A 22,007-nucleotide genomic window follows, 5' to 3' on the forward strand; every position below is an offset into this window, starting at 1 on the left:
TGCCCCTGTAAGACATTTGTCTTAGTGTCCCTAGGCTTGCATGGATGTTCCTTCCTCTTACATCAGGAAACGTCTTCCTGTCACATGAGGAACCATCTTCCTGTCATGGATCGCCACTTAACGCTGAAGTTCACAGTCCCTCCCACTGTTGGGTACGGAGAGGACCTCTTCATCAGGTGGCTGGGGCATCTCCTGTTGCTGTTCAGACTGCTGCTGTGGCTTAGGTCTGGAACTCATTTCCCCATAGCTGGCTCTCGGGTCATAGAAGAATGGCACACAGATGCTACACAGGCCATAAAGATACTGGGAGTGGAGTGTAGGAGTGCTGACAATACTGACTCCATCTTTGGCCTTCCATCTTGCACTGTCTGCTGGCGCACAGGCAAGAACACTGTTTTGTTTTGTTTTTAAATCCAGTTAACATGGCATGCCTGGGTGGCTCAGTCAGTTTGAGTGTCTGACTCTGGGTTTTGGCTTAGGACATGATCTCAGGGTTGTGAGATCGAGCCTCGTATCAGGTTCTGGGCTTAGTGTAGAGTGTGCTGGAGATTCTCTCTCCCTCTCCCCACTGCTTGCGCTGTCTCTAAAACAAATTAATTCATAAAATAAATAAATAAATTCTAGGGGTGCCTGAGTAGTACAGTCACTTAGGCATCCGACTCTGGGTTTCTGCTCTGGTGGTGATCTCAGGGTCATGAGGTCAAGTGCTCTGTCCAGGCTCCACGCTCAGCATGGAGTCTGCTTAAGAGTCTCCCTCTCCACCCACCCCTCCCTCCCTGCTTGCTCTCTAAAATAAATCAATCTTTAAATTTCAGTTAACATAGTATACTATTAGTTTCCATACACATGGAATAATAGTGATTCCATAATCCCTCCCAGACATCTGCCGGTACTCCTCACAAGTACACTGCTTAACCCCATCTGCACACCCACTCCCTTCCGATAACCATTAGTTTGTTCTCTACAGATAAGAGTCTGCTTCTTGGTTTGCCTCCCTGCCTTTTCCCTTTGCTTGGTTCATTTCTGAAATTCTGTAAAAGTGCAGTTACATGGTACTTGTCCGGGACTAACGTTTAAGTCACTTGGCATTGCGCTCTGGATCCATCCATGCTGTTGCGTGTGGTGGAGATAACATTTTTTTTATGGCTAATATTCCATTGTCCCACATCTTGTTTATCCATTCATCCATCGATAGCCACTCGGACTTTTTCTGTAATTGGGCCGTCGTAAATAATGCTCCTATAAGCACCGGGTGCATGTATCCATCTGAATTACTGTCCTTGTATTCTTTGGGAAAATCCCCAGTAGTGAGATCGCAGGATCCAATGATAGTGCTATTTTTTTTCTTGAGGAACATCCATAGTATTTTCCACAACGCATTGGTTTGCAATCCTACCAACAGCGCAAGAGGGTTCCTTTTTCTCCACACCTTTGTCAGTTCTTGTTTCCTGTGTTGTTAACTGTAGCCATTCTGCAGGTGTGAAGGGCTGTCTCCTCGTAGCTGTGACTTGCATTTCTTTGACAGCGATGTTCAGCATCTTTCCATGTGTCTGTTGGCCATTTTTGAAGAAATGCCTTTTCATGTCCTCTGCCCATTTTTAAATTGGATTATTTATTTTGGGGGTGTTAAATAAGTTATTTATTAATTTTGGATACTAGCCCCTCATAGGATAGGTCATTTGCACATATCCTCTCGCATTCAGTAGGTTGTCTTTTAGTTCTGTTTCCTCAGCTGTGTAGAAGTTTTCAATTTTGATATAGTCTCAGTAGTTTATTTCTGCTTTTGTTTTTCTTTGCCTCTGGAGACTTATTTGGAAAAACACTGCTATCTATGGCCAGTGTCAGAGTGATTACTGCCTGTGCTCTTTTATAGGCTTTTTATGGCTTCAGGTCTCACATTTAGGTCTTTAACCCACTTTGAGTTTTTGTGTACAATGTTAAGAAAGTGGTCAAGTTTCATCTTTTGCCTCTTGCTGGTCCAGGTTTCCCAACATCATTTGTTGAAGAGACCATCTTTTTCCGGTCTGAATATTCCCACCTCCTTTGTTGAAGCTTAACTGACCAGAGGATTGTGGGTTTATTTCTGGGCTTTCTATTATGTTCTATTGATCTATGTGTCTGGTTTTTTTTTTTGCCAGCACCATCCTGTTTTTATCACTACAGCTTTCTAAAACAACTCAAAGCCCGGGGGCGCCTGGGTGGCTCAGTCAGTTAAGCATCTGCCCACAATGCAGGTCATGATCCCGGGTTCCTGGGATAAAGCCCCGTATCAGGCTCCCTGCTCAGTGAAGAGCCTGTTTCTCCTCCCTCTGTGATCTCTGCCACTTTTGCTCTCTCTCAAATAAATAAAAATCTTTAAAAATAAAACAAAACTCAGGGTCCAGAATTGTGATGCCTCCAGCTTTGTTCTCACCATTGCTCTGGCTATTCTTCTGTGGCTCCATACAAATTTTAGCATTGTTTTAGCTTCATGAAAAATGCTGAATGACAGGGATTGTATTAAAATGTGTTGAATGCTTTCGGCAGTATAGACATTTTAACAAAATTTGTTCCAACCTGTAAGCATGGGCTGTCCTTCCATTTCTTGGTGTTAGCCTCAGTTTGTCTCATCAGTATTTTTAGAGTTTTCAGAGTAAAGGTCTTTTACCTCTTTGGTTAGGTTTATTCCTAGGTATCTTACTATTTTTGGTGTAACTGTAAATGGGATTAATTCCTTCTCTTTCTGCTTCTTTGTTACAACAGATTTCTGTACGCTGATTTTTGTGTCCTGCGACTTTACAGAATTCATTTATCATTCCTAGCAGTTTTTCAGAGGAGTCTTTCGGGTTTCGGCATAGTGGATCAGGTCATCTGCAAATATTGAAAGTTTGACTTCTTCCTTACCAATGTGTATGCTTTTTACTTCTTATTGTTATCTGACTGCTGTGCCTAGGACTTCTAGTACTCTGTGGAATAACGTGGTGGGGGTAGATATCCCTGTCTTATTCCTGACCCAGGAGAGAAAGCTGTCAATTTTTCTGTATTTAGAATGGTATTAGCTGTGGGTTTTTCATATATGGATTTTATAAAGCTACTCTGTTTAGGGTTGTTATCATGAATGGATGTTTGTACTTTGTCAAATGCTTTTTCTGCACCAATCAAAATAATCATATGGTTCTTGAACTTACTGATGTGGTATATTATGTTGATTGATTTGTGAATATTGAATCACACTTACAAACCAGGAATAAATCCCACTTGATTGTGGTCACTTTTAAAACTACGTTGTTGTATCTGGTTTGCTAGTATTGAGGACTTTTGTATATATGTTCATTAAGGATATCAGCCTGTAGTTTTCTCTCTTTTTTTTTAAGTGTTGGTTTTGCTATCAGGGTAATGCTGGCCTTATAGAATGAATGTAGAAGTTATTCCTTTTCTATTTTTAGAAATAGTTTGAGAGTAGGCATTAAATCTTCTTTAAAGTGTTTGGTAGAATTTGCCTATGAAGCCATCTGGCCCTGGACTTCTGTCTGTTGGGAGTTGATCACTGATTCAGTTTTCTTTGCTGGTTATTAGTCTGTTTTCTGTAAGTTTTCTATTTTTTCATTTCCATTTTGGCAGTTGATGTTTCTAGAAACTTACCCATTTCTTCTGGGTTGTCCCATTTGTTGGCATGTAGTTTTTCACTGTATTCTCTTATGAGAATAGTTTTCACTGTATTCTCTTGTATTTCTGTGGTGTTAGTATTTCTCCTCTCTTTCATAATTTTATTTGGGCCCTTTGTCTTTTTTAAGTCTGGCTAGAGGTTTACAATTCTGTTGTTCTTCTAGAAGAACCAAGTCCTCATTTCACTGATCTGTCCTACTGGGATTTTTAAGTTTCTATATCCTTTATTTCGGCTCTCATCTCTATTATTTCCTTTCTTCTGCTGTTTTTTGGTTTCATTTGTTTGTTTGTTAGCTCCTTCAGGTGTAACGTTACTTGGTTTCTATGTACTCTTATTTCCTGGTTGACCCATTCATTGTCCTTCCTCTCTCCCCCTTCATTGTTTAGTAGCATGCTAGGTAACCTTCATGTGTTTTGTGATCTTTTCAGACTTTTTTCTTGTGGTTGACTTCCTGTTTCATAACGTGGTCAGCAAAGGTGCATGGTGGGACTTCGGAGCTTCTTGAATTTGTTGAGGTTTGTTTGGTGGGCTAATAGGTGATCTGTTCTAAAGAATGTTGCACGTACACTTAAAAGTAATATGTATTCTGGTGTAGGATGGAATGTTCTGCATTTATCTGTTAAGTCCTTCTGGCCCAGTGTGTCATTCAAAGCCAGTGTTTCCTTGATTTTCTGTTCAGATGATCTGTCAGTTGATCTAGGGTGTTAAAGTCCCCTACTAACCTGATACTGTTATTCATTAGTTCCTTTCTTTGTTTTATAGATTTCAGTGCTCCCATGTTATATGCATAAAAATCTATAATTGTCCTATGTTCTTGTTGAATTGTCCCCTCTATTATATAGTGGCTTGGTCTCATTACAGCCTTTGTTTTAAAGCCCAGATGGTCCGATATATTGCACTCCAGCTTTCTTTTGACATCCTCTTGAGTGTTTCTCCATCCCCTCACTTTCAATCTGCAAGTGTCCTTAGTTCTCAAAGAGTCTTTTGAGGCATCTGGCTGTCTCGGTGGAGCATGGGACTCTTAATATAGGGGTAGTAAGTGCAACCCCAGTGTTGGATGTAGAGATTACTTCAAAGTAAATCTTAGAATTTTTTTGTCTTTTGTAAGGAATATATAGATGGGTCTTGCTTTTTTTGTTTGTTTTTTAATCCGCTCTGTCACCCTATGTCTTCTGATTAGGGCATTTAGTCCATTTACATTCAAAGTAATTATTGACAACCATTTCTTTTCATTTTACTGTCTTGTGCTGATTTGTGGGAGACTTTCTCTGATACTTTTTCTTTTATGGTTTGCTGGTTTGTTTTTTTTAAACATATGTATTTGTTTCAAAGGTATAGGTCTGTGATTAGTCAGCTAAAAACAATTACACAGTGCTCACCACAACACATGCTCTCCCCGGTGTCAATCACCCAGCCGCCCCATTCCTCCCACCTCCCTCTACTCCAACGACTGTTTATTTCCAGAGTTCAGAGTCTCTTATGGTTTGTCTATTTTCTTGTCTCATTTTTTCCTCTCTTCCCCTATGATCCTCTGCCTTATTTCTCAAACCCCACAGTGAGATCATATGATAATTGTCTTTCTCTGACTTATTTCACTTAGCATAACAACCTCTAGTTCTATCCACGTCACTGGAAATGGTAGGATTTCATTTTTGATGGCTACATAATATTCCATTTTTTGTGCATACACAAATATACACACACACCACCTCTTTTTTTATCCATTCATCTGTTGATGGACATCTGGGCTCTTTGCACAGTTTGGCTATTGTGGACATTGCTGCTATAAACATTGGGAGTGAAGGCACTCCTTTGGATCATTACATTTTTACTTTTGGGATAAATACTGTAGAGCAATTGCTGGGCCAGAGGGTAGCTCTATTTTCAACTTCTTGAGGAACCTCCATGCTGTTTTCCAGAGTGGGTACACCAGCCTGCATTCCCACTAACAGTGTAGGAGGATTCCTCTTTCTCTGCATCCTCTCCAACACCTGTTGTTCCTTGACTGGTTAATTTTAGCTATTCTGACTGGTGTGAGGTGCAATGTCACTGTGGTTTTAATTTGTATTTCTTTGATGCTGAGTGAGGAAGAAAACTTTTTCATGAGTCTGTTGGCCATTTGGATGTCTTCTTTGCAGAAATGTCTATTCATGTCTTCTGACCATTTCTTGATCGGATTACTTGTTATTTGGGTGTTGAGTTTGGTTAAGTTCTTTATAGATTTTGGATACTAGCCCTTTATCTGTCATTTGGTTTGCTGGTTTTCTTAAAGCAATTTGAATTTCTCATTATTCTTATTTCTAGCGTATTTCTATTTTGATTTGTGGATACCATTAGGTTTGCATAGAACTTCTACATATAGCAGTCTGTATTAAGTTGATGGTTGCTTAAATCTGAACCGACCCTTGACTCCTATCCTCCCCACATTTTAGGTATATGTTGTCATATTTTGCATCTTTTTTGAGTTCCTTGAAGGATTTTTTTTTTAATAAAGTCATTTTTACTGCATTTGCTTCCTACCTCCATACTATCACCTTTTGTCTCTTCTGTTTCTCCTTTAATATTTCTTGCAGGGATGGTTGAATGGTCACGAACCTTAATTTTTGCCTGGGAAACTCTTCTCTCTTACTTTGAATGTTAGCTTTGCTGGGTAGAGTATTGATGGCTGCAGATTCTTCCCTCTCAGCACTTTGAATAGATCATGCCACAGTCCCTTCTGGTTTGCAGGGGTTCTGATGAAAAATCTGCCAATAGCCTTATGGGTTTTCCCTAATAAGAAATGGTCTTATATTTTATTAGTGCTTTTAAGATGTTCTTATGACTGTATTTTGTAAATTTAATTGTCTTGGTGTTGGCCTGCTTTTGTGGGGTTTGTTGTTTTTGTTTTGTTTGGCCGTTCTGTCTCCTGTACCTGAATGTCTGTTTCCTTCCCCAGAGTAAGAAAGTTTTCCGCTACTGCTTCAAGTAAATTTTGTCCCCATTTTTCTTATTCTGGGACTCTTATGAATGTTACTATATTGATAGGAGTTGATGAGTTCCCTAAATATATTCTCGTTTTGTATAATTCTTTTTTCCTGTTGTTCTTCTTTACTATACGAAGTCATTAATTTGTTGCCTTTCTTCCAGCCTGCTGTTCATTGCATCATGAATACTTCTAATTCTAATCTCCTTTATTGCACTTTTTTTTTAAACTCCTGTCTCCATGTAAGGGTCTCACTGATGTCTTCCATTCTTTTCTCAAGCCCCATGAGTATCCTTATAATCACTGCTTTAAATTCTCCATCGGGCATGTTACTTCCATTTCACTTAGATCTCATGGCCTTATCTTGTTCTTTCATTTGGGATATATTCACCTGCCTTATGTTGTCTAAGTCTCTGCCTGCTCCTGTGGGTTAGCCAATTAGGTCTCCTGCTTCCCGAAGAAATGGTCTGAAGAAGTCCTATAGTGCCCCGGTCCTGGTCCTTCCCCGAGTGTCTCTGTGTGCGCTGCATGTTTTCTGCTGTTGTATTTCAGCTCCTCTATCCTTCCAGTCCTTCATCTGGAGAACCTCTCCTTCCCTGCCATGGGCAGTGTTTGGTGCCTGGCCTGAATGTTTTGAGCTGGCGAATTTTAGTTGCGTGGGCTTTGATATGCTTGAGATGAAACTTTCAATGAGGCTCTGGTTGGGAGACGTGGTATGGACGGGGGAGGGGGGGTTGTGCTGGTTTTCTCGATGAGAGGGCTCACCACACTTGGGACTAGAGCAGGCTTGACTGAGAAGGGCAGTTCTGCTGAGGCAGAGGTATGGGGCTTACTGTAAGCAAGTTAGGCAGCCAGTTCCTGCAGGTGGCTCTGTGTTCATGCTGAGGGACGTGGGAGGGCAAGTGCAGACAAGGGCAGGGCCAGCTTCTTTGTTCTTGGAGAGGGATCTACAGTGAATACTGCCTTTGGTCACACTCGGAGAAGATAAAATAATCCCCCCCCGACCCCCGTTTCCGCTAGCACTGCTGAGATTGCGGTATTTGTCCCCAGGTTGTTTGCTTGCCTTATTTCCAACAGCAGCTTCATGTTTCCACACTGGGCTCTGCAGGAGCCCGGCCTGCTAACAGAACTTCTGGCTTTAACTCTCACTGGCTGCAAACTCAAATTCAGCTCCTCTCACTTTCCAAACCAATGGCTATGAGGAAACCTTGTCGTTTAGCGTTCCCCTATGTGCTCCTTTCTCTCTCGCTCCTTCTCAGCCTTCTCCATAACCAGGGTTCCCTCCTCTCTGCAGCTGCCAGGACCCATTTCTCCACAAACTCCATCTCTAATGCTTTGGATTTATTTGTGGAGTCTGTTCTGCCAGTCTTGCGGCTGATTTGGAGGGGATTAAGGATGAATGGATAGTCGGATTTGTGGGGGGAGGGAAGCCAGGGTCCTCTGCCTTCCCCTCCGTACCAGGAGTACTACTTTAGGTAACTACGCTGTGACCTCACCTTCATGCTCCTTGCTCCTGAAGATACCGGGATTAAGGTCCAGAGAGCTGCAGAAAACACAGCCTAGAAAAGAGAGGCAGAAGACAGCTGCACAATGCCCTGATCACCTTCGGTCTTAAGATCCTTCTCAGAATGTACCTGGCTCCTTGCTTAGCAGGAACCTGCTTCTCTCCCTCTATCCCTCCTCTGCTTGTGCACACTTTCCTTCTGACAAAACCTTAAACAATAAAGTCCTTCTCAGTATGGAAGATACTCTTCCACCTTCTTACAGATAGATTTTAAGGTTACTCTAATTCAGAGTAGCTGCCCTGGCTTAAGGGTGATGATTTAAAATGTAGATTGCTTATCCCAAAGTCCAAATACTAGATGTACCTAAGCAACAGAATTGTTCTCAAAGGGTTTTTTAAATGAGATTTTTAGAGAGCCAGGCAGCTGAAGCACTCTAACAGGGTAGCCCAGCCACAGATGATGATGTTCTTCACTGGCTATTGCTAACCTGCTGATGGTCGTGTAGCCTGTGCTGCCCTACAAATCAGAACTGTATTAACAGCTAATAAGCACTTATGCAATTAGGCAGAGAGGTAGTGAGCGTCACTTAAACAATGTGAAGACATTTTCCAACGCTTTGGAGTTTTGGGTCACAGTCTCCTTTTATCTGCCAACTTAACCTGTTTGGTCTTACTCCACACCCCAAGGTACTAAATCCAAAGGAGTTTAAAAAAAAAAAAAAAACCTCAGAAACCGAGAGTAAAAGAAAATGGGCCACTGAGGGCAATGGTTCTCAGCCTGAACTCTGCATAAACTGGAGTGTGTGGAACTAAATATGGCAGCAAACCTTCTGTTAATGATACCCAGCTTAGTAAACTTGCTGAGTGTCCCTTTTTAGATGTAAATTTGTGACTTGGAATTAATTTCTCTTTGCCTCTGTGGCCCATGTACCTCAGTCATATTAAAGTTGTCACACTCAGGGGTCCAAAGACAATTCTTAGAAGGTGATGCTAGTTAAACAGACACTAACTTTCCTGCAGTATTTTTGTTTCTATATTTTCTAGAATCACAAAGGGATGCCTCCCAACTACTATTTAAAATCCCTAGTAGGTACACAGTTCTTCAGTGGAGAAGTTGTTCTCGTTACATTGATTACACCATGTTTTTATTTTAGTTTGCTGAATGGAAAAAAAAAAAATCAACACAGAAAAACCCAATTTCTTTTGCAGGTCTGGTCCTTCTCCATAGCAGTTGTTAGCCCTGGAGCAGCTGGAATACAGTCACCACGGGGCCCGTTGGAGCAACAGCTCATCTTGGAAGTATGTGTTTATTTCCTTTGGTGCCTTGCACGGTAAGGCACTAATAATGATAAAACAGAATGGAAGAAATGCCCACAGCAAATAGTTCTAGTGACAATTTACTAGACAAGTTACAGTTTAATGATGGTGGTGGTGATTGTTTCATTTTATTAATTTTTACAGTAAGGTTGTAGCCTTTATACTCCACACACACAAAATAAAACAAGTGCTTATGAAAGAGTCCCTGCCCCCACCCCCCTTTCCAAAACATCCTGAACATAGCAATTCAATAGAACAGAAAAATCAAGACATGTTTGATTTCAAAATTTCAATAAAAAAGCAAAGTAGGTAATGCAACAGCTGTTCAACTTCCAACTCTAAATAGGCACCGTAAAACAAAACAAAAACTCTCAGTATTTAAATTTCTCCAGCACACTTTCCAGTATAAATGCTCTGTAATCAGCTAGTAATAAATGGGAACAGAACCTTAGAACAGAAGTTATATTGCTTCCCTGCTCCCCCTTTCTCTGATAGAGGGTGGAGGTATTAGGGGATACAAAAGTCAGAGGAAGAAGAATTAAAAAGAAAAATCCTGAAAGCTGCTGTTTGTGGACTAGAAAGGAAGACAGCATTTTACAAATGTTCAAAAAATCCCAAGGCAAGCAACACAATTCGTTCACTATCACTCCTACTAGAAAGAATAAAGATATCAGCATCTTATTATATAAAACTGTACTTTCAGAATCGCATTACAGGTTCACCAGAAACTATGGATGTAGTTTTAGGCTTCATCGGGGAAACAAGTTCAGTTCAGATCAAGTTAGATACTGCGCATCTAGCCTATTTGGATCGGAGTCTGGAACTGCTCACTGTTACCCCCAACAGCTGTAAACTAAACAATAGTATGTAACTCCATAGGAAGCTTAAGGATTGAGGATATGTACACAGCTAATTATATCTCCCCTGCTTCGCGCTCTTCAGAGCTCCTCCTGTCTTCTGATCTGCCATTAGCGCTCTCATAGGACCGCTTCTTATCTTTTCGATCTCTGTCACGAGGTGATCTGTCTCTTGAATTCCTGTCTCTGTCACGTGATGCTAAGTCTTGGTCTCTGAATCTTTCTTTTGAGGATCTGAAAAATATTAATTTGAGGAGCAAAATGTGTTGGGAAACCCAATATCCAAATGAAAGAATCGGATAAATATTAAGGTACGGACAGCTGAAGTTATACAGAATACATCCAAGGAAGACAGAGGAGCCAGTTTTCTGACCAAAAAGAGCATTACCCAATCTGACAAGGGAGATGGGTGAAAACAAATTAAGGGTCAGAAACCATAAGCTAAAATAATGACTTAATGGAGTATGTTCTTATTATCTCAGAGGTAATCATAAAGGTTTTCCAATTCATGGCAAATGTGTTTAATATTAAAAAAATAGTATATAGACAATACCTTTAAAAAGGGTAAGTGTTAATCAATTTTTCTTAAAAAACAAAAACAAAAACAGTACAGGTTCCCAATTGGGTCAAATTAAGAACTTAGAATGGGGGTCAGCAAACCTCTTTTTCTTTGCTGTCTGGCCAGAGACTAATTACTTAGGGGGTATTCTTCTTCCTTTTCTTTTTATCAACCCTTTAACACTGAAAAAAACCACCCATAGCTCACTAGCTATTCAAAGAACAGGCTATGGGGCCGGATTTGGCCTGCAGGCAACAGTTTGCCCACACGACTTAAATACTAGAGAACCAATCAATGACATGGCTTTAAATAATCATTTATCATTTTTGAATCCTCTTTACTCTTCCTGAGTGAGCTCATTCAGCTTACAGAGAAAAATAAGAATGGAAGACACAGAAAGATGATCATCACCCTATATCTTGATTAACCATAACCGTTTCTGGATACTATCTCTCCATTCCCATACCCAGTTTCTTTAAGAAAGGTAAGTGATAACAGGCTCACAGCAGAGATTCAGTAAGAAGGAAAATCAAAGGCTATTATGGGATCAGAATATAAAATCTATACTTTTAACATCTAGAATGAATCAGTAATATATATCACATTTATTTGGTTCTTTACAAGTGACATGGTACTTTTTATATAATCTCACTTAACCAGGCCTCAGATCCTAATTCTGAACATGGGTCAAGTAATACTTTGAACTTCTAAGGCAGGAAAAAAATATGATACTCAGTTTTAGAAATAAGGAGGATTCAAGCAGAAAGGTTCAAAAGTTAGTATCAGCTTTGAGCATGTTCTACTGATTTTAAAAAAATGTGAGAAAAAAAAAAATCACAGTGTAATCCTCTCCACAATCTTTTTAAGAATAGAATATGGAGAGAGATGATGCCTAAGAATTAAGGACACGATTGCAGGTAAGTCTCAGAGGTCAGTACTAACTGGAAAATAACCATGAGATGAGCATCAACTACGATTTTGTGAGGGATTACAATGTCCCATCCAATCAGTTTACTTCCACTATGTCATTCAAACTACCATTAATCCTAACAGAGGTACTTCGAAGATGGGGGGAAAGACAGGATAGTGAGATTACTTGGCCGAGGCCACTAAACCCAAGTAGTCCGACTCTCAAGACTCCACTAGGTGTTTCAACATACCAGGAAGTAGAAAAATGCAAGTTAAGTCCTCATTTATTAAGATAACTGTTGCCAGGAAAATGTCACCAACAGAATCATATCAGACCAATATTTCACAATTGGGGAAAAAGAAAATCATGAAACTTGTGACTAGAATCTTTACCTTGAAATTTAAACTGAAATATATAGCAATTGCCTACTTATTTTTGGTAAAAACACAGAAGGCTGCTTTGAAAGAGATTAAGTTGTCGAGATTATAAGTGCTCTTGAGAAAAGCAAAAACTTTTAATAGTTTTACAAAAATAAACCTGCTTATAAACATGCTGAAAATATTAAGTGTGTCATGTAGGACAGCAGAAGTATCTCCTCTACAACTTCATAAATGCAGGAACCATTAGGGACTAGGATAACATAACCCTGGTGAGGCGACATGCCCCTCCCTTCCACCCCCACCACCATTTAATAAAGACATTTGAGAGTTCACAGATACCAGAAACAATGATCTGTGGACAGGTTCACAAACAAACTCTCCATACCTTCCATCCATCAGTAGTGTGACTCTCTCAAAATACACAGTGCAGGTAAATCTCAGAGGGAATTTGTTCATTCTCTGCATTGGTCTGTGATAGTTACTCCACCTCGAATTATCTTTTTACTACCTGGTTTTACCTACTATCTGAAGCCTTTCTTAATTTCTCTGGTATTTCCTTCATCTAAACTTCTATACTACTCTGGATGTGCATTGTAGCACTTTAAGTATTAGACCAGTCTGTTTATTATAGAAGATGTTAGTCTTATGTTCTAACATGAATAAAGTTGCTCAACTACAACAAAGTTGCTCAACTATAATATACTTTTTGGTTATTTTTTACTAGGCCTAGTATTGAAGCAAGTATACAATTCTTACTAGAGTTACTTGAACTAGTTCGCTACTAAGAGAACATAAATGTTTTCTGGGGCAGGGAGCGGGGGATGATAAACACCTGAAGTGAAAGATACGTTCATTAACCACTGGCAGGAACCTTTTCATAGTGTGTGTGTGTGTGTGTGTGTGTACATATATATATAGATCGATCTATCTATATATATATCAAGTCACCACAAAGTACCCCTTAAATATCTTAAAATGTCAATTATACCTCAGTAAAGCTGGGGGAGGGAAAAGGATCTACTTGGAACAAGGCAAGAATATAAAGAAAATACTCAGTGAAACCCTATTCACCAACTCTGCGTGTGCGTGGTTTCAAGGAAAAGGCTTCCCTCCTCTCCCCCACCCCCGCCAAAAGATTTTTATCAGCTTTCTGTGAATTCTATCATGGGCTTTATGGAGAGTAATTGATAGAAAATTTAAGACTAGTAGGTGCTAGGCACTCAAAAAAGATTACACATATGCTTAAGAAGAGTTGTAATGAAAAAAGCAATTGTAAGCATGGTTTATAGGTTTCATAGAAATGAACTGGCTTAAGGACCATCTTGTGACCTGAGAAGTTTTGGGAGCTTGGTCAATGTAGATTTGAGTGCTAAGGCTATCACACATTCTAATCCTTTGTCCTGAAAAAATATTCAGGTCCTGCGATGTACCACACCCTAGATCTGCGCTCCTTGCATCTTTCAAATTTTCATGCTGAGAAAGTCCAACCTCAAGATTCTGAATCCGCCCCACCAAGCTAACTGTATGTAGCAATGTATACCTATAGTGCAGATAAAACAATATACCAGAAGGTGTCTGCTCTGAAAAAGTGCACCAGCTCAAAGAAGTTTGGAAAACAGTTAAATCAAGCAAAGCTAAACTCTTTAAATGAAAGGGCTTCTCAGAACCCCTAATCCACCAATACATACTGAAAAAATGGAGTACTGGTACCTAAAATTGCCCACAAAGTACTTTTTTTTCAAAATACACTAAGCAGAGAAAAAGCAATAGCCTCTGCAGCACATATTGGTTCCAATTTCTTACTCTGGCTCCTAAGTGTATTCTTTAACTACCCATATAATCAGGGGAAAAATGTTATACACTCACACACAAATGTGTACATGTGACCAGATGCAAGTTTCAAACCAATAGTATTTGAACTCTAAACCATAAAGGTAGTTCCATATCCTCTTATGGACACCTCAGTACCTCCTCCTGGATCGCTCTCTGCTCCTGTCTCTAGAACTGTGCCCACTGCGCTGGTGGCTGCGGCTGCGGCTGCGGCTGCTGGAGCGCGATCGGTGGCGATGGCGTTTCTCCCGAGATTTGGATCGAGTTCTCCTCTTCCGTTCCCGTGACATGGAGCGAGACCGATGTCTGCGATGCTCTCTGGACCTGGACCTACAACAAAACATTTGCTTTAGTTTCTAGCTTTCTCAGCAATGCACTCTCCTTTACTAAAGCCTTCTCTTTGTACCTGAGTAACGTGACTTAATGCCAGTTCCATCAAGTCAGCTCAACCTACACCAAAATAAAATGCTGGCATATTAGCTATATACTGAAATTCCAAAATACAAATGAAACACTAGTCTCAGGGCCCAATCAATATTGCACAGATTTACATCAAGAATATTACAAAAATTACAACAATCCATACCACTACTCCATGCTAGGGATTGTTTTCTCCAGATGTTTTATGGATTTGTATTTCATTTAAACTTCTAATATTTCTGGGATACTTCAGAAACAAAGTAGGTACCTGATGGACATGGATAAAAGTAAGGCAGAAGACAGAGTATTGTTTGTAAGTGACTAATTGAATTAAAAAGGTGACAGGACCAGCAGAGTAAGTCTGAATACCCATAATATGCTTAGTCATGATCAACACAGAATTCTCTATTAAAGCAGTCCTTAATTTGGGAGAAAAAACTAACATAAGTCAGTTTAGAGAATTTTATTGGAGTTGAAAAAAGTATGAATACAGAAAAGGAAAAACGTTCCGAAGAAGCAGCAGCAGCAGCAAGTGAAAAACACTTGCCTAGCCACCTCTATGTCACAAAACTAACGATGTGTGTGTGGTCTGAGGGTTGGAATGGCACTTGCAGAGACACAAGACATTTGAGAGAAAACAAACAAGATAACGCAACATTTTTCTCAAGGTCATTTTAAGAGTGATGGCAATGAGTTGAACTTGACTTTGATAATTCCGTAACTGAATTCACTAAAAATGATTGACTTGTACAGTTTAAATGGGCGAACTTATGGTATGTAAATTATGCCTTAATAAAGCTGTTAAAAAGTTTGAGTCATGTTAAGAATGTGATATTTTCTCATAATCTGATAAATTCAAAAGCATATTCAGGTGATACAATTTACAAACAGCTCATTTTCAAGTGATGATTTTGTTAAAGGAAGTTTGAAAGCATTCAGCTTATGTCAACATTATATTCAAAGAAAGCATAATTAGTGGGCCCAGCACGAAGAACAGTTGAGTATTTCAACAACTGAATACAGTATCTCTGAAAACCAACAGAGGAACAGACATAAAATTCATTCAAGTTTTATTAAAAGGTATTTTTGTTTAGTCACTCATTTTGAGCAATTACAATAAATCTATGTCTTTCAATGTGTAATTTCATTCATCTTTTAAAAAATTCTAGACAATTACTCATTTAAAAGTACTTAGGGGCACCTGGGTGACTCAGTTGGTGGCTCAGGTCATGCCCTCATCGGCTACCTACTCAGCGGGGAATCTGCCTCTCCCTCTCCTCCTCCTCCTGCTCTCTTGCTCACTCTCCTTTCAAATAAATTTAAGTATTTACTGGGTGCACACTGCAGTACTCGAAGTACTAGAAACAGACCGAGCAGCTAATAAAGCAAAATCCTTAACCTCATGAAAGTTACGCTCCAGAAAGAAGTCCACAGATACGCTGGCAGTCAACAAAGATATATCAATTAGTAAAGAAATTATATATTAAGAATTTAAATATTACATATATTATATATATATAATATATATTATATATTAAGAAATTATATATTATAAATGGACAGAAATGAGATAGTAATTTTTATAAATAGGTAGAAAAGGCTTTTCTGGTAAAACGGCATTTAAGCGAAGATGACAGAAGGTAATCAGCTATCAGCCATCTCAAAACAGGATGCTTCTGGTAGAGGGAGCACAGATGCAAGGGCCCTGAGATAGAAGAAAGTTCAGAATGTTGAAGGACTAAAAGAGAGCTGCTTGGCTGGAATGAAGGGACAAGGGGAGTAATTCAGGGGTCTTACAGGCAGGATGACCAAATACCTTATAATTCAAACCAGGATCCTGTCAATGATCAATTACATGAGGAGCACGGGGAAGCTTTAATATGCTGACCCAAGACATAAACCGGTAACTACCCCAACTCTCAGATCCATCACTCTACTTAAAAGCTATTGGGAGGATTTCCACTTCTAAGTGAAATGGAATACCTCTGGAGAGTCTGAACAGAAGGCTGATGTAATGTTTCACTTGTTAAAGGGCTCATTCTGGCGGATGCATAAAAACCAGAGTGAGGTGGAGAAGGGAACTGGCCAAGTACAGAAATTAAGAGACCAGTCAAGAGGCTATTGTAATCACCAGGCAAGTGGCTGGGAGCAGAATGGTAGAAATTAGATTTCTGGCCTCAATAATAGTAATAATATGTTCTAGGTACACAGTTTAAATAACCAACAAAGGGTCTAATTTGTATTAATCAATGGTAAATAAGAATAGTATCACCAATTTATGTATCCTTTTTTTTTTTTTTTTTAATTCATTTGACAGAATGAGACAGCGAAAGAAGGAACTCAAGCAAAGGGAATGTGAGAGGGAGAAGCAGGCTCTCCACTGAGCAGGGAGCCCGACATGGGGCTCGATCCCAACACTCTGGGATCATGACCTAAGCCTAAGGCAAAAGCTTTAACAAATGAGCCACCCAGGTGCCCGAATGGTTCTACTTCTCATCCTAGATTTCAGAAACAACAATATAAAATGGCTGACACAACTGGGCAGGTTTTTCTTTCATAACAAATGCTCTAGTTTTATAGGGATAAGTTCTTGAGAAATAAATACTCTTTAGAGGTAAGAGTACTTTGAAGGGTTCAAAAAGATCTGTACAGGGAAAATGGTAGCACTTGACAATAAGGACATTCTAGATGGGGATGGACTTACGGGAACTGCACACGAAATATTAAAAATGATGACATACACCATGTCTCCCCACCTTTCTCAGAAAAAAATTACCAGCAACTAGTAAAAACTGTAAAGAAAATCTTCAAAAAGCCCTCAAATTTTAATGCCACAAGTCAAAAGAAACTGTTCTATCCTCACTAGGGCTGTAAGTGCCCCTTTCAAGTTGTCATCTATGTACAAGGAATAAAGTAATAAACTCATAGAAAGTGAAGATCACCCGCCGCGTGTTTGGGGCACCTGGGTGGTTCAGTGGGTTAAGCCGCTGCCTTCGGCTCAGGTCATGATCTCAGGGTTCTGGGATCGAGTCCCACATCGGGCTCTCTGCTCAGCAGGGAGCCTGTTTCCCTTCCTCTCTCTCTGCCTGCCTCTCTGCCTACTTGTGATCTCTCTCTCTCTCTCTCTCTCTCTCTCTCTCTGTCAAATAAATAAATAAATAAATCTTTTAAAAAAATAAAATAAAATAAAGTGAAGATCAACCAGGGTTGCTGGGGGGAGGGGGTTTGGGAGAAGGGGGGTGGGGTTATGGACATTGGGGAGGGTATGTGCTTTGGTGAGTGCTGTGAAGTGTGTAAACCTGGCGATTCACAGACCTGTAACCCCGGGGATAAAAATATATGTTTATAAAAAATTAAAAATTTAAAATTTAAAAAAAAAAAAAAAAGAAAGAAAGTGAAGATCAAGATGTAAAACTAACAAACATTTAAGTTTCTCTTCAACAGCCCACTATGGATCCCTCTTTCAAAAATGTATTTAACTAGGGCTGCCTGGGAGGGTTAGTCGTTAAATGTCTGCCTTCAGCTCAAGTTGTGATCCCAGAGTCCCTGGATCAAGCCCCTCATCTGGTTCCCTGCTCAGTGGAGGGCTCTGCTTCTCCCTCTGCCTCTGCCCTATGCCCCACCCCCCAATGCCCACTCTCTGTAATAAATAAAATCTTTCAAAAACGTATTCAACTATTTAACCTATTTATATTTTCAACAGATATTAATTTCTTAGACCTGCGTCTCTGACATGCACCACCCAAAATAATTTTTAAAATAAATTCTATATATAGTTAACCTGCGATTCTAAAGATTTTTTTTTAAATATTCTAAAATATTCTTAAGGTTTTTTTTTGTTTGTTTTTTTAAGTCGGCTCTATACCCAACATGGGTCTTGAACTCACAACCCCTAGATCAAGAAGTTGCATGCTCCACAAACTGAGCCAGCCAGGCACCCCAGTATTTTCAGTTTTACCCTTACCTCCAGAGTACTGTATATATCCTTGATAAAATATAGTCATAAGTACCTTTTCTTTTTTTTTTAAGATTTTATTTATTTATGTGGCAGACAGATCACAAGTAGGCAGAGAGACAGGCAGAGAGAGAGGAGGAAGCAGGCTCCCTGCTGAGCAGAGAGTCTGATATGGGGCTCGATCCCAGGACTCTAGGCAGAGGCTTAACCCACTGAGCCACCCAGGCGCCCCTCTTAAGTACCTTCTAACCAGTTACATCTTAACACACAATGCCCAAACTTGGAACAACAAAAGAATTTAAAAAGTACTAAACTAGCAATTCTCATTCATTTTTAAAAGACATTTAATCTTACATAAAGATTACCTCTGAAGAACAAACCAACTTCACTACTCATATGTTTTGTGTATACTTACCTTTTGGGGTTCTTGCTATGTGATCGAGACCTAAAAAAAGAATATCTATTTTTAGAAAAAAAGAATTAAGTGAGATAAAGTACTGTTAAAATTACTCTTCCTGATTTCTTTTTATTAATTCTATAAATATAAGGTACATATAAATGCACACAAATTTTTCCAAAATACACCATAAACTATACAGATTTCCAGGAGATACAGATTGGCATAGGAGATCCCCTAAGTAGGATACCTGGCTCTTAAAAATGAATATGCTCCTAGGAGACTAGAACATGGTACATCACCACTCAGTAATTCTCCAGAAATCACTTCCCAACCTGGGAAAGATTATTTGTTATTTTTATCTGTTGCTTCTTCTTTCCCTCTGGGAAGAGAAAAAAATTTTTCTGAGATGTATTTTTTTTTTAAAACACGTATTCACTTTCAAACAGCAACCTCATAGTATAATCCCTAGAACACCCAATTCAGTCTTACAACATCTGTTTCTTAACAAGACACGATTCCCTTATTAAAGCACTCTTCACATTTCCTAGCACATAATTAACACTCAATAAATAGTAATGGCTAACATTATGGGTACTAGGAAACAGGTGTCTTCCGTGGTGAATATAAAGCACAACTGAAGGATGGCTCTGGACTCAGCCTGACGTTAAGCTTTTGCTGTTGTTGTTTTAAAGATTTTATTTATTTTTTTGACAGAGATCGCAAGTAGGCAGAGAGGCAGGCAGATAGAGAGGAAGGGAAGCAGGCTCCCTGGAGAGTGGAGAGCCATGCGATGTGGGGCTTGACCCCAGAATGCTGGGATCATGACCTGAGCTGAAGGCTTAACCCACGGAGCCACCCAGGCGCCCCTGCCTGATTTAAGTTTTAAAACTCTCGCTGCACCACTATCTGTGACCTGGACAGATTATAAATTTTCTCTAAGCTTTCCCTGTCATTTGCCAAAGAAGGACAGTAACAGAAATTTCACGAAGCAATTATAAGGATTAGATGAACTAATGTAGGTAAATTCTTAGCACCATGCCTGATACATAATAGGCACTTAAATAAGTGACAGTGATTTTTATCATTATCTTTTTCAATACCATAGTTGGAATCCCACCTTGCTTAACTCTGTACTTGCTTGTAATTTCTTCATCTTTCATTCTTGGTTATATTACTACCTCAAGTTCACAAGTTTAAAAATAATTTTAAACACATTTCTGAAATAACACTGCATTTATAACCAATGTTAAAAGAAATCTGTCAGTTGACAGCAAAGGAATAAGAGTGATATGCTTTCTTGTCACCTATAGATTTGAAAATGTAGTCACGGCAAAGAATTTTTTCTTTCTCATTCAACTATCACTTCAGTTGAATCATATAAACCAGTGGCACTATATACAGAATTTTAAAAAACAGGTTTCTAATGCCACTTATATGGTCTTATATTACCATGCTAAGCACTATTCCCAAAGAAACTCAGTGTACACAAAAGAGAATACTGATAAAGCTATGAGGTAAAACTTATGGTAAATGAAGAACATATTTATCAATGTATGTAAGACAGCACTTCCCCTAAAAAGGCAAAATAGCTGCATGAAAATAATTTTTCATTATACTACAAAAATATTACCTGCTACAAGCCATGTAACAAAGTTAGTTTAAATACTCTGAAATAGAAGAAATACAACATGCTCGAATCGTAGGGGAAGCTGGTGTGACCAAGCCACATATTATAAAGGGTTTTAACTAGGCACAAAATCTGCTGGGGATAAAGTATTTAAGTTTCAGAAATGTGGAATACAATTAAGGGAACATTATAAATTAGAACTGCAAGTTAATTCTTTTGTGGCATAGCTATCCATTGTAAGGTTGTTAAAAAAAGTTATGTACTTGAGTTCAAAGAAGATTGCCATCATGATGCCATACAATTTGCTGTCAATGGGTAAAAGTCACTCAGAACATTTAAGCATTCTAAATACGAAAAATATAAATTTATCACCTAATGAATACCAATATAAAAAGAATTGCATACATTTGGCTATTATTGATACAATTTTAATAGTTTATAGCTTCTAAAATTGAAGAATTACAAAATCAAAGTATGATTAAAATATCTTAAGATTTTATTTTTTTTAAAGATTTTACTTATTTATCTGACAGAGAGAGATCACAAGTAGGCAGAGAGGCAGGCAGAGAGAGAGGAGGAAGCAGGCTCCCCGCTGAGCAGAGAGCCCGATGCGGGGCTAGATCCCAGGATCCTGAGATCATGACCTAAGCTGAAGGCAGAGGCTTAACCCACTGAGCCACCCAGGCAGGCATCCCTAAGATTTTATTTTTAAATAATCTTTACACTCAGTGTGGAGATCCAAATCACAGCCTTGAGATTAAGAGTCACATGCTCTACCAACTAAGCCAGCGAGGTACCCCAAAACTCAAATCTTTCATCAAGAATAAAATACATCACAAAAATGAGAAGTTTTATACCCATCTGGTACAAATCTAGCTGTTATGAAAATCAGAGGGCTAGAAAAGCTTTGTAGTCAATCTCACAAAAAATAAGGATGTGACTCACTCTTTATTTAGCCTTCCATACATTTTGAAGGAAATCACCTTGACTTAAATGGCCATAACTTAATATATTTGTATAAACACTTTCACATGGTAACATTTTCAAAAGCAAACAAATCTCCCATATCTAGATTTATTAACACCTAGAATCCTGTATCAATCACATCTCTTTTTAGAGCCAGGGACCTTCAATTTCACATACTTGGACTATTCAATGAATCACTCCATACCTCCTCAGCTTCTCTCTTTCTTCTCTCTCCCTTTCTTCTCTTCGTTTCAGGCGTTCCTGATTTCTTTTCTCCTGTTTTTCAGCTACAACTCTCTATAAAAGACAATGACAGGTCAAATAATAAAAAATGAGCAGCATTATTTATTGGGCCCATTAACAAGAATTATTCTAAACTCTACCATATCTGGTTCCCAATACAGTATAAAAAACATCAAAATCTATTTAATAACAACTTAATTAAAAGTTTTGCTGGGTAAAATCATTACACTTACAAGTCTAATTTCCAAAATCTTTCCCCCTTCTGGAGAACACTTGTAAAAATTCATATTTCTTCATGACTTAATATTCCAAAATCATTTCTGTAAGATCTTCTCCTATGAATGCTTTCTAACATTATTTTGTATTTTTTCAAGTTTTTTTTTTTAGTAATCTCTATACCCAATGCGGGGCTCCAACTCACAACCCTAAGA

General features: G+C 38.9%; 1 protein-coding gene across 20 annotated transcripts in view; it reads right to left on the minus strand.

Moving 5' to 3' along the window:
* Positions 1–9,493: 9,493 nt before the first annotated feature.
* The window catches only part of LOC116569660 (putative RNA-binding protein Luc7-like 2), a 61,639-nt gene continuing 49,125 nt past the window's right edge, over positions 9,494–22,007 (minus strand). For all 20 annotated transcript variants that reach the window (XM_032306052.1, XM_032306055.1, XM_032306065.1 and 17 more), the window contains 4 exons: positions 21,539–21,630; positions 18,756–18,785; positions 14,104–14,295; positions 9,494–10,520 (listed from right to left, as the gene is read on the minus strand). In XM_032306052.1, the coding sequence (XP_032161943.1) occupies positions 10,343–10,520; positions 14,104–14,295; positions 18,756–18,785; positions 21,539–21,630 (492 nt within the window). In that variant the 3' untranslated portion in view covers positions 9,494–10,342. The remainder of the gene's footprint in view (positions 10,521–14,103; positions 14,296–18,755; positions 18,786–21,538; positions 21,631–22,007) is intronic.

Source organism: Mustela erminea, chromosome 11 (assembly GCF_009829155.1).
Source record: "Mustela erminea isolate mMusErm1 chromosome 11, mMusErm1.Pri, whole genome shotgun sequence".
NCBI lineage: Eukaryota > Metazoa > Chordata > Mammalia > Carnivora > Mustelidae > Mustela > Mustela erminea.